The following is a 13,920-nucleotide window of genomic DNA, read 5'->3' on the forward strand; positions in this document are numbered from 1 at the left end:
GGTGGAAGTGGCTGCTGTTGGATGAACCCAGATTTGGGATGACCCCCATTCCATCTTTCTATCAGACCAGCTGCTTCAGGATGATGGGGAACATGGTAAGACCAGTGAATTTCATGATCATGGGCCCACTGTTGCACTTCTCTGGCTATGAAATGAGCCCTTGGTCAGAAGCAATACTCTGTGGAATGCCATGAGGGTGGATAAGGTATTCTGCAAGACTACAGCATTACACACAGGAAGGTCAAATCCATAGAATAAGTATCTACTCCAGTAAGAACAAAACATTGTCCTTTCCATGGAGAAAGTGGTCCAATGTAGTCAACCTGCCACCAGGTTGCTTACTGGTCACCTAGAGGAATGGTGCATATCTGGGGCTCAGTGTTGGTCTCTGCTGTTGGCAAATCTGGCATTCAGCAGCAGCTGTAGCCAGGTCAGCCTTGATGAATGGAAGTCTCTGTTGTTGAAACCAAGCATAACTACATCTCAGCCACCATGGCCACTTTGTTCATGTGCCCATTGAGCAATGACAGGGATGTCTGGGGAAAGAAGCAGACTGTCTATAGAAGGGGTCATTTAATCCACTTGATTATTGAACTCCTTCCTCCTAAGCTGAAGTCACCTTTTGGTGAGCATTTACATGGGACACAAATATCTTCACATCCTTTGCCCATTTGGAGAGATTTACCCACATACTTCTTCCCCAGATGTCTTCCGCACCAATTTTCCAATCGTGATCTTTCCAAATCCTTGATCATCCAGTCAGTCATTGTGTACAGCCCATGAGTCAGTAAACAATTGTACATCTGGCCATTTCTTCTTCCAAACAAAGTATAATACCATGCATACTGCCTGAGGTTCTGCCAGTTGTGAAGATTTCCCTTCAAGAGTATCTTTCAGGGTTGTCCCAAAAAAGGGTTATAATGCTGCAGCTGTCCACCTCTGGGTGGTGCCTGCATAATGTGTAGAGCCATCAGTAAATCAGGTCTTAGTCTCCTCTTCCTCAGTCAACCAATCATAAGAAACACCCCATAAGGCTATAGTTAAGTTCTTGGCAGCAGATGGCATTTGAGCAACTTCTTCATGTAACTTGCCTGTGCCTTCAGAACCTGCTCGGGTCCGATCTCATATATACCACTTCCATTTGATAATAGACTGCTGCTGTGCACATCCTACTTGAAGGGTTTGATAGCACCCAGCTCATGATGGGCAGTTCAGGTCGCTTGGTAACTTGGTGCCCTATTGTCAAACTTTAGTTTCCACTAAGGCCCAATAGCAGGGCAAGAGCTGCTTCTCAAAGGGAGAATAGTTGTCTGCAGATGATGGTAGAGCTTTGCTCCAAAATCCCAAAGGTCTCTTCTGTGATTAACCTATAGGGACCTGCCAATGGCTCGGAACAGCATCTCTATCTACCACTGACACCTCTCAAGTACCATCGAGTCTACTGGTCCAAGTGGTAGGGCAGCCTGCACAGCAGTCTGGACCTGTTGAAGAGCCTTCTCCTGTCCCAGGACCCACACAAAACTAGCAGCTTTCCGAGTCACATGGTAAATGGACCCGAGTAACAGACCCAAGTGAGGAATGTGCTGTCTACAGAATCCAAATAGGCCCCCCCACTAAGTGTTGTGCTTCTTTCTTGGTGGTGGGAGGGGCTAGGTGCAATAAGTTATCCTTCACCTTAGAAGGAATATCTATCTCTGCATGCCCCATACCACTGGACTCCTAAGAATTTCACTAAAGTAGATGGACCTTGAGTTTTGATTGGATTTATTTCCCATCCTCTGATATGCATATATGTTACCAATGAGTCCAAAGTGGTTGCTACCTCCTGCTCACTTGGTCCAATCAGCTTAATGTCATCAATATGGTGCATCAATGAGATATTTTGTGGAAGAGACAGACAATCAAGAGCTCTCTAACAAAGTTATTACACAGGGCAGGGGAGTTAATATATCCCTGAGGCAAAACTGTAAAGGTATACTGCTGGCCTCACCAACTGAAAGCAAACTGCTTCTGGTGATCCTTATGGACAGGTACTGAGAAGAAAGCATTTGCTAGATCAAGAGCTGCATACCAGGTACCAGGATATGCTCAAGTAACAAAACTACATCGGGTACAATAGCTGCAATTGGAGTTACTCCCTGATTTAGTTTTTGATTGTCAACTGTCATTCTCCATGATCCATCTGTCTTCTGAACTGGCCAGATAGGAGAGTTAAAGGGAGATGTGATGGGAACCAACACTCCTGCATCTTTTAAGTCCTTGATGGTGGTAGTAATTTCTGCAATTCCTCCAAGAATACAATGATGTTTTTGATTCACTATTTTCTTTGCCACAGGCAACTCTAATTGTTTCTATTAAGCCTTTCCAACCACACTAGCCCCATTCTACAGGTAAGAAAGCCAATGTGAGAATTCTGCCAACTTCTAAGTATATCTATCCCAACTATACATTCTAGAACTGTGGAAACAACCACAGGATGTGTTCGAGGACCTACTGGACCTACTGTGAGTCAGACATCAGCAAGAACTCCATTAATCACCTGGCCCCCAGAAGCCCCTACTTTAAGTGGAGGGCCACAGTGTTTCTTGGGATCTCCTGAAATCAATCTCAATTCAGAACAAGTATCAATAGACCCCCCAGAAAGTTTGGTTATTTCCTTTCCCCCAGTGTACAGTTACCCTTGTAAAAGGCCCTAGGTCCCTCTGGGGAAGGCCTGGAGAAATGCTAGCAACAAAACTTTTATATGTCTTGTTAAGATCCTTCTTCAGGGGAACCTGGCCACCCCTTCTTCATTCAATGGGTTTTGGGTCTGGAAACTGACTCAAGGCTGGAAATTGATTCACTAGCTGAGATTGCTTGTTGCCATGATCCAATATAACCTTTCTTTCATTTGTTTGAGAATGTTTCTGCTTATATAGATCAAACAGATATGCAGTAGGCTTCTTATCTATTTCATGCCTGGAAACACCATGATTGATTAGCCAGTACCAAAGGTCCGAATGAGTCATCCCGTTATAAATCTTACCTCTCTTGTACGGCCCATCACAGGCTATGTCATTATAAATGCTTTGTCTACACTATCCATTATAACTTTGTTTTTGGTGATTCAATGCTCACCTGGCCCTTGCTACCTGGGGCCCAGTTTAAGCCATTGCATTCAAGTTGAGCAGCAGCATCTCCAACCCTAAAGTCTGGCATGAGAAAAAAGGCAAGAACAAACTCTTCACAAGTGCTGGTGATCTCACCAGTTTTCATCTTATAGAATTCCTGAAGGGCCTATCTTCTGGGCCTTCCCATTGTGGAGGATTAGATACACATCGTATCCACTCTAGCATTGCAATTTCCCTGAACCTTAAATTTCCTTCGTCAACACTAAGCCAAGGGATATCGGGCATCTCCAACTCCTTTTAAGTAGGCAATTTTTTTGATAAATACTTCAACCAGCCATTCAAACAAATTCCTGATACCCTTTTAACTGTTTGAGCTCCCATATTAACCCTAGAATCTCCACTCAGTGGGCCCATGTCAATAAATTCAACCTGATCTAGTTTTACATTCCTTCCACCATTATCCCACACCCTTAAAATCCATTCCCACATATATTCCCCAGACTTCTGCTTGAATGAATTAGCAAACTCATTAAGCTCCTTAGTAGTGTATTGAATTTCCTCATGGACTATACTTTCTACCTCCTCTCTAGGGGCCTGCTTTGCCTTGAGTCTGGTTGTAGGTCTGGAAGAAACTATTGGTGGGTCTTGAGGAACATCAGTATTGTCTTATCTGTTTTTTTTTTTTCAGAGAAGGTCACTGCTGATTTATCTATTTATTATTTATTTATGAGGGATTAATTGCCTCATGTGAAAAAGTCATTATTTCAAGGGTTGGGGCTGAGGGTACCACTTCCTCAGGTGAAGTAAATCCTTTAGAATCTGCAGATTCAAAATTCTCGGCATAAAAGGGTCCTCCCACACATCCCCATCCCAAGTTATCCCATTCTTTGCCAATTACTTTACTTTACTTTACTAAGTCAGCCCTTACTTTAACTGCTGACACCCTCTGAGGATGAGACTTGAATTTTTGTTATAATTTGGCCAAACTTATAATGAGGGCTTCAGTTTGATTTTCTGCAACTCAAGCTCTATGGCTGCTGGAGATTAGATTCTCTTCAAGGGCACACTTAGAAACCTTTAGATTGCTTACTTGCATCTGGAGCCATTTGATTTTTATCATAGAGTTCATTCTTTTCCTTCATCAATTTATCCAGAGATATTAAGAGCAACAAGCTAGCAAAATCATTTTCCTTCTTTTCCCCCCAATTGTAGAAAATTTAATATACTGGGTCATCTAATTCATTGCTAGTCACAACTGAGAGATTGAGATGACCAAAGGCATTTGCTCCTTTAAGTTTGAAATAGAATTTTCACCATGGACCTCCCATATTCTCAGAGCTCCCAGGAGACAAAGTATTTGGAGAAGTTTTAGCAGTTGAAGGTGCTGGTAAATTATTAAGCCAATTCCAGATTCTTATAAGATTCATGTTTATACTTCTGCTCCTCTAGAACAAATCCTGGTACCAACTTCTGTGCTAGTCAGGGTTCTATAGAGGTCACAGAACTTATGGAATGTCTTTATTAAGGGAATTTATCGTAATGATTCACAGTCTGTAGTCCAACTTCCCAACAATGGACAGCTTGGAATGGTGAGTCCAAAAGTCTGGTAGTTGCTCAGTCCACAAGGCTAGTTGTTTCAGCTGGTCTTCTGAATACTCTGGAATCATGAAGAGGTAGGTAGCAAGAGATGTGCTGGCAAGTAAGTGCAAGCAGGAGAGAAGAGTGACTCTTCCTTCTTCCAATGTCCTTATGTAGGCCTCCAGCAGAAGTGTGGTCCAGATTAAAGATCTGTACCAGTATGCCTAGATCTGGAACTTGCTATGTTCCAGGCTGACCTTGAACTCAGAGATCTGCCAGCCTCAGTCTCCTGGCATTAAAGGCATGCACTACTTTGCCTGGGCCTAAGCTTTTCATAGCCACTTTGCCTCAAGATCTCTATGAAAAAAGATCTGGGTCAGAAGCCTGAATCTTCCAGCTTCAAGTTCTGGACCACAGGTGTGTCCTTCATTTCTGAATTGTAGTTCATTCCAGATGTAGTCAAGTTGACAACCAGAAATAGCTGTCACACTCAGCAAATACAAGGATACTTTCTCAGCATCCCCATCCCCAAATGTCACCCAACATGAGATGGCAATACCTACCTCAGTTATTCAAGGTCAAACTGTCTCTTGACTCGGGAGTGTCTAACCTTTAGGAGGGGAAAGCTTTGGTACTTGTTAAGCTCTTTTTATTCCCCCACAAAAGAATGCTAACTTTATGTAGCATGGCCATTGGAGGGACATGAACATAATTGGGCACTTACAAGAGCCATACTCCAGGTGAAAAGAACAGAGCCCAATTTTCAGCTCTATCTAATTTATCCAGAGACAGTAGGGATAAAAAAATGCTATTCATGAAGAGTTGCCTGGGGGCCACAGTGTCCATTTACCCTTAAACCTGTATGGGCTTGTTCTCATAGTCCTAGAAGTCCATGCTCATTTTAATCCCATAGTTTATATGGAAGGTCACTGCAGGAAACATCACTAAGGGGCCCTGTTATGTCTATTGTAAAGATACTGTTGAGATTAATGTTTCACTATCTAACTGATCTGTTTACTTCTGGACATTCTGATTGAGAGCAGTCGTAAATACCCTGAGTAATCATATTATATAATGGGCACTGTGAACTGTGAAGCTGACATATTTATTTCATGATGCTAGGAATTTAGAGTTCAAATGCCATCCTATTATGCTAGCTACCTTCAAAAGCCACATGAAATTCTGTCTGAAACAAGGTGAGCAGCTTAGGTATACCAGTAAAAATGTAGATCATTAGTGTTTTATTTCAGGGGTTTGCTTCTTTCCCAGCAAAGTCACCCCTAATAGCCGATGAAAGGTAAGTAAATGGCCTTTTGATTTGGAGCAATAAAGTTGCTTTCCTCTCTGCCTCCTGACTATTTACTGTGGAACTCAGTAAGTAAATACCATAGGAAATGAGCTGTTTTGTTCTAGAACAACAACAATAATCTCAACGTGGAATGGCTCTCACTAAATCAATTCTCCATCTTCTTTAACTCAGAATTCCAGCCACATACTTCCTTCACAAATCTGTGCTTTTATGGTAAACACCAGCTTTTTGTTAGTGGGAAACAGCAGCAGCAGCAGCACCAAACAAACCAAAAAACCAGGTGAGAGGTGGGGAGAAGCATTTAAAATAGCTCAAGCCAGGTTTCCTAGCAATGGAATCCTCTCTGCTAACACTTTCTAACCCAGAAAGCTGAGTGCTCCCAGCCTGTTTATGGTCAGGGAGACCAGGAAGGAGGAGGAGAAGGAGAAGACTATGAATGAATAAATATACCTTCCCGGCTAGCTTTCTGGGGTACCTGAGAAAATGATGAGCCAGTAGGCAAAATCAGGGAAGGTAGCTGAAATGAGGATGTTACAGGAGACCTAACCAACAACAAACCCACAGGCCCCTGAAAAGCCTGTTCTTCACTCAAATGCCTTATTGGAAATAACGCAAAAGGTCTCTAGTTCCATGAGCCTTAAGGTGGAGATTTTTTTCCCCTTAAGTAATAGCACTGAAAGATATCTGATTTTACCATTCATGATTTTGCTTCCTTGTTTCACATTCATTTTTTTCAAACAACCGTATTATACTTTACTAAAATAAGTGGGACCATATTCATCCACTATTCAATCTAATGCCTGTAAAAAATTCAAAGTCCTGGAATTAAATATAAGAAGCTCACTCAATTCACAGGTTAGAACACAGATAATTGTCCAAATCAGAAATATGAGGCCCATCACAAGAGCTTTAATTACTTCTACCCCTCCCCCACTTAAAAACCGGAGTCAATCTATTCCATATGTGGGACATTGGGTGTGTTTTCCGGTCAGGGGTGGGGAGACAAATGAGACAGGCTGCCAGACTTAAAATAAAGTGTTGTAGATTCGTTGGAGTGGTGTGTTTTCAAATTTGTTTCCTTCAATTAATCTGTTTCATCTTTCCCCGGTCAATAAGATGTAGAGGTTTTTGGCAGACTATTTTTTTTTTGAGTCTGTCTGGAGCCTTGGTGATGCTGGGAAGTAAATTGTCAGTTTATACACAAGGTGGCACCCTGTGATTCCAACCAGGTCTGAGAGAAGAGATGCTGAGCCACAGCTACAGATTTTTATTTACTGTTTCATGTTCCCTGTGGCAAATGAAGAGGTAAAAGTAGACATTTGTCATGTACCCCTTCAGTACTGTCTCTATCCCAACATCTGAAACAATCAAGAGTTGCCTTCAGAAAGTGCTCTGGGACTGCAGGATTGATTCCAGTTGATTGTAATGAATGCAGACTCCCACATTCAGATTACATATGGGGAACAAGGAAGCTTTATTAGTACTAGGTTCATTCCTAGAAACATAGAAGGGGGAAGGGTGGAGATCCAGTCCACATACCAACCCAATTAACTTTCAATTGCGTTTGCTGAGACTGGGAGTCAATTAGAAAGAACGTGACATTTGCAAAACCCTGAAATCACTGAATAGCAACTGTGTTTACTAGTTTAAGGTTCTTTTTAAAAAGAACTTGTCTATTATTTGGAAGCCCTGATTATTATACTGGGAATTGAAAACTGGAAAGGTCATTTCCATTTTCTTAGTTACTTATTTGTATATTTTTATGGTCATAAAACTGGTTCTAATTCTTAGTGTTTATATATTACATTCACTAGATTAAATGACAGTCATTTGGATTGATCCAGAACATATTTGAAGTGGATTGATTTTTAGGATGGCAGTACTCATACATGTGCATTGCATATGGAAATTAGAATAGGTTAGGTCGAATAACCATTTGAAACAGGTTTTGGTAAGTTTCCTAAGAGGATTTACTTCAAAAGCTGAAAAGATATCTGTGCCTTTAGCCCTAACAAATAAGAGCACTCAACAAATAGAAATAAATATAGTAATAAATAGTATTTGCATACAAATGAAAAAATACTTTCCAGATGTGAAACAGGCATCTGGGTTTAGGTACTGAATTACAATTTAAGGAAAAATAAACTGGGTCTCAGGTGAAAGGCTACTGTGACATTTACTTCAAATTCTTTTGTTCTTAGCTTTGCAATCATTGACTACAAGGCAAGAAGAAAAGGAAACTTTAGAGGATAAAATTGTTACACATTCAAAACAAAGACCAACAGCAAGCCCACTATGATGCAAAAGCCATTCCCCATAGCTATCAGCAAACTAGCTAGATGCCTGATTTTTGTGTGGTATGGAACTAGAATTAGAGAAACGAAAGAGCAGATGCCGTTCTTCCCATTGGCTAGGCTTTCTCACTAATTAATTTTGGGTCAGAAACTTTTGAACCAAAGAGTTTGGATACTAAAGAGTGTGACTATGAGAACAAGTGTTTTGGAGTTAGCATAGACTCAAATTTGGATCCAGGTTTTCGGTCCCCTCATATTGAAACTTGACAAGTTATAGGTTTGGATCTCAGTTTCCTTTTTAACAAAAATCATAATATTTCTCCTTATGTAGAAGTATATAGCTATAAAAATTAAGTGAACTTAATCAATGGCTTGGGACTACACCACACACACACACACACACACACACACACACACACACACACCAATGTTCACACTTCTTTTTCTGAGTGTAACATTAGGCACAGACACTAGAAGGAAGCTATCACTATTGAGCTGGACAAGGGCTAGGCATCTAGATAAAAGGCCTAGATGACTCATCTTTTCAACTACTGTTTGCCCCTGATTTTCAGACCCGCACCCCACCCCACCCACCCCACTTCTGAGAACTTCTTGTTCTCCCTTACAAAGGATTGGAACTACTCCAGAGGCTAACACTCAGAACGGGGCATGTCCACAAGCAAGAGAAAGGTGTTGCTTACAAGAACCCAGCCACAGTCTATTTGCATTGTTATCAGTAACAAGTGGACGTAAACACAGTCACTGAATAACATTCCAAAGTGTCTCCCGACAGACTGGTTAGATTATTTAGATGTTATAAGGAAGTTCATACCCACCATTCCTTTTTCAAAAGAAAAGCTGAAGACAAAGGGGAGAGAGAGGGAGAAGGGCAGAAAAAAAGCAGGGAGTGAAAGAAATAGAAGGAAAAAAATGGATGGCAACGAGAAAGATGGTTTTGCTATATTAAGATATGACAAGAGAAATCCGTTTTAACTGTTGGACTTTAGCAAACCATCTACCCTTTTATGATCTAGGTAGGGTATTTTTCAATGATTAGAAAATGGTAAAATTGTTGCACTGTGAGGGAATTTGCTTAGAAACTTGTAATGCTTAAAGAGTAAAAAACTGCAACAAAAAGGTTTGTGTCAACGGCAGCTGGTATTAAATTGAGTCAGTTTGATACTTTTTGCAGAGCTTTCTCTAACCATTTCTGGCCAAAGCTATGTCTCATTTCTTTGACCTATCACAGCAACTGTCCATAGATGTCATTTGGTAATTAACCTTCCTTCTCTCTTTCGTGTCGTCTGTAACGTTTTCTTCAAGTATTTACACTTTTTGGACTATCATCTTTGCAGCTGCCCTTTCAAGTATATACAATTCTTGTTGTTACTAAATATCCAACGGTTCAGTTGTAACACAGTAACACGCAAGCTAATTGGAGTCGGGAACTTTATTAAACTCTTTGAGTCGTCACAGTAACCAGTGTTTTTTACATACATCTAGCTTTGGTTAGAGATTTCAAGTGGCACCTTTAAGAACTGACTTTTTTTTTTTTTTTTTTTAATCAGAGAAATTCCTACCATCAAATTAAGAAAAGTTTGGATGACAGGTGCAAGTCCGCTTGTTGCATCCAGCAAGCACTCAAGCTGTAGTCTCAAACTACCGTGAGCATCCTCCTGGAAAAGGCGAGGAGAAGCTGGGGTGCCTAACTCTGGAAAGCTCCTTTGGACTGGGACTGCCCCAAGTTTTCAGGGCGCGAGACGCAGCAGGGCTGTGCCTCTCGGCGTGGGCAGACGCAGCGGACTTATCGTACCTCCCCGGGGATGCGCAAACCCGAGGCGCGAAATCGGCCAGCAGGCGCCCGGGAGAGCAGAGCTGCCTAAGGGCAGGCTGGAGTGGCGGCCGGTGGCCCCGGGGTGGCCGGCCTCCTGCCCCCTGAGGCGGGCGATCCGGTGCGCCCAGCCTTCCCGAGGGAGCCCGGTGCGCCGAGCGAGTCGGCGGCGGAGGCTCAGGAGTCGGGCCCGGAGCCGGGGCCGAGCGCACCTGGCACCTGCCGCCCCGCCTGCCTGCCGAGCGGCCGGCCGAGGAGCCCCGGGACTCGGCTCGCTCTCGCCGGCTGGCTGGCCGCGCCGCGCCGCGGAGAGAGAGTGGGTGGGCAGGCAGGGGAGGGAAAGGAAGGAGGGAGGGAGGGAGAGGGCGACGCGCGTCCCCGCGGCGGGGGCGCGCTCTCGCGCGGGCTGCCGGGATCGCTCACCGCCGCTGTGGTAATGTCCGCCATGTTGGCCATGGCGCAGGGAGCGGATCGGGCGGGCGAGCGGCGGATCTAGAGTGTGGAAGCGGCCGCGGGCGGCGGGGGGCTGTTTTTGGGCGGGGTGGGCGCCCATGCTGGGGCCGGGGGCAGTGCGGAGGAGGAGGAGGAGCGGGCCGGCCGTGCTGCACTGAGGAAGGAGGTGGAGGAGGCGGCGGGAGTGCTCTCCCCCTCCCCGCCCGCCCCGCCGCCGCCGCCCGGGCTGTTCCTGTAAGGCGGGGAGACAATGAGTAAACTCTCCTTCCGAGCGCGGGCGCTGGACGCCGCCAAACCGCTGCCCATCTACCGCGGCAAGGACATGCCTGATCTCAACGACTGCGTCTCCATCAACCGGGCCGTGCCCCAGATGCCCACCGGGATGGAGAAGGAAGAGGAATCGGTAGGGACTCGAGTGTTTATTACCCCCCCCTCTTCCCTCCTCCCCCTCCCCTTTGTCAGCCGGGCCTCGCCATTCACAGAGCGCTCTACGCTCGCTGGAGGGCGCCGCTGCCACTGCGCGCTCCGGACCCTACGCCGGCGGAGTAGCGTAAACCTGTCGGCCGGCGCAGCGCCCGCCCGCGGCCGCCATGTTGTTGCGTCCCAGTGTTGTGATTAGCTCTCGGCGCCGCTTACGCTGCCGTAAGGGGACCCTGCCGTAAGCAACGACCGGGAATGGCGCAGGGATGCGCCGGCCGCTCTTGGCGTACGGCCTCTGTTTACCTTGTAGACATCTCCCCGGGAGCGGGGTTAATTGGTTGAGAGGAGTCCTTTGATTAGGCGATATTTTCGTTACCTTTAAAAATCCGTGTGTGCATGAAATTGCCTTTAAAACGATTTAGGAAAAGTGAAGCTCTTTCAAAACACGGCATCTTCCTGCTAGTAGGGTGATGGTTTGCGCTGCCCATCGGAGGAGGTGCCGCGGGAGTAGGCGATGCAACCCTGCAGCCGGGCAGCGACCCCCGGCCCAGACTCTGCGTTAGCGAGTCCCGGAACCGCACGCGGGCTTTGCCTGCTGGGCTGGCCCTCCTCGGTAGCGCAGAGTTAGGAGGGAGCCCGAGTGCTTGAAACTAGCCTCCAGGCCCGCGCTTCCCGTGCAGCGTCCGGGGAAGCTGCTTGCGAGATGGCTGTTTACAACTTGAGGACTCAGAGCGTCCGCGATGACAGTTGCATTTTTGACTAGAAGTTAAATTTTTGGCAAAATGCTGTTTCCTTCTTCCCAGGGGTTAAATTATACCCAAGACTGAGTTTCCTCTGATTTGATAGTGTTTACGACTCAGGAGTGTTGTTACTTATGTGTGAAGTTCATAGTAACTGCACCCTGAAGAATTTCTTCAATGAACCTTCAGTCCCGCCTTATTGTCAACCACGGGTGTGTGTGGATTGGTTCCCTTGCTTCTGTGACTGTCAAAAGAAAGCTGGAGGTTTCTGTGATTGGTTTTCTTTTTTGACTATTAATATTGCAGGAAATGCCTTTAAGCCTTTGATTGGCTGCTCGAATTCTGACCTCATTGTGTTGGTGCTTTGACTTAATCACATTTCTCTTTGGTGTTTGACTACCTGACTTAACATTTTCAGTAGAATATAAAATAGGGTCTCTTTATAAACCTTAAGAAAAAGGTTTTATATCTAAGATTTAGATAGAGCTAGATTGTGTTTGAGAAGTTTGCTTATGAGGCTATTGACTTGATTTTGAGTTACCTTCTGACAGTCTCTTGATAGGTGATCTAGAAACTGCGTTTGGTAGCATGGTACTGTCTTTGCTGATCACATCTTTCTCTTAGCCATTTCTTTTGGATATGTGTCTTTACATTGTTTTCTTCTCCTTCCTATGTTTGCTCTCTTTTGTTCAAGGTCTGTCAGTTGAAAATTCTGTGGTCAATCTGTCATTTCTTCATGAATATTGTAGAGTGGTAGTTACTGTTTTTACTATCTCCTGTTTGTTGAATATTTAGATCTAAGATACTGTGCTCATAATTTTATGTAAATGATATAATCGAATTTTGTGAGTTATAAGTACAGGCCTCTTGATACTCAGGTTGGATTTTTTTTTTTTTTTTTTTTTTTTTTGGTTTTTAACACATAGCTATGGCTGAAATACTATTTCTTTGTCCTGCGTTAATTAACGATTATAACTATGAATAGATTTCTGTGCAAGAGATCTTCATTTAAACACAAACCAAAGTCTACATGAATCATATGATTTAGCATTCACACATACACATATATGCATACATACATGTACCTACATATATGCATGGTCAGTGGTTTGTTTTTTTAGATAAGAATTCTTCTTTGTAGCCAGACTGGCCTTAGACTCACTGTCTTCCTGCATGCACTCCCCATGCAATTGTAGCTGTGCCCAGTACACCTTTTAGTTTACTTTCAAAGAACACAGGACCAACTTGAATTTGTAATTTTTCCCATTACCATTTGTTGATTCCTCTCATTTGCATTTTAAGTGATATTTTTGAGTGAAATATATTGAGTCTTAATATCTTTTCAGAATTAACTTAAACACTGATGTTTTCCATGATTTCTGATAGAATATAAATTACAGTTTTATAAATTCATATTGTAAAAACATGACAAGTGTTATGTTACTTAAATGAGATAGTGGGATATTATTAAGATGCATTGGATATCAAAGTTATGTATAAGCCAGTGTGCAGAAGTATTCTTAGTTTTTCAAGAAAATATATATCTTGATTTCATGAAGCTTAAAATTAGTTATTTAAGGCAAAGATTATGTACAGTACGTGGAAAGTTAGCAAGAACTAGGGCCTTAAGGTACCATGGCAGACATCAGGATATGTCAGAAAAAGTAAAATTGCAGTGTAGTTTCGAGGCATGAGAGAAAACTTTCTGATGTATAGGTAGGTTTCCTGTAGAAAAAGAATTTCTTTTAAAACTTTACATTGTGTGAACTCATGCACACATGCCAGGGTTCTCCTGTAAGTGGTGATAGCTTCATTGTGTCAGTTCTCTTTTTGGTTAGTTTGTGTTTCCAGAAGGGTTCTCTGTAGCCCAGACTGTCCTGGAGCTTGCTTTGTAGATCAGGCAGGCCTTGAACTCAGAACTCCTCCTGCCTCTGCCACCACCACCTGGCTTCATCAGTTCCTTTTCTACCTTTATATAGGATCTGGGGGTCAAACACAGGGCACCAAGCTTGTATAGCAAGTGTCTTTACCCAGCTGCCATCTTGCTTCCCCCCAATTTTGAGCTTTCAAGCTTGGTTGTACATTATATGTTGGTTCAAATATTTGAGCGTAAGGTATTTAAAGCAAAGTCTGAATGTTACATAGACAAAAGGAAGGTTCTTCAAGATTCCTTATTCATTCATTC

At 43.5% G+C, this 13,920-nt stretch overlaps 1 protein-coding gene across 1 annotated transcript in view; it reads left to right on the plus strand.

The window, feature by feature from the left end:
* Window positions 1-10,668: 10,668 nt before the first annotated feature.
* Window positions 10,669-13,920, plus strand: part of EPC2 (enhancer of polycomb homolog 2) — a 93,756-nt gene continuing 90,504 nt past the window's right edge. The window contains exon 1 of the mRNA XM_080927324.1: window positions 10,669-10,978. Within this exon, the coding sequence (XP_080783450.1) occupies window positions 10,826-10,978 (153 nt within the window). The 5' untranslated portion in view covers window positions 10,669-10,825. The remainder of the gene's footprint in view (window positions 10,979-13,920) is intronic.

This window comes from Micromys minutus (assembly GCF_963924665.1).
Source record: "Micromys minutus genome assembly, chromosome: 13".
In the NCBI taxonomy this organism is placed as follows: domain Eukaryota; kingdom Metazoa; phylum Chordata; class Mammalia; order Rodentia; family Muridae; genus Micromys; species Micromys minutus.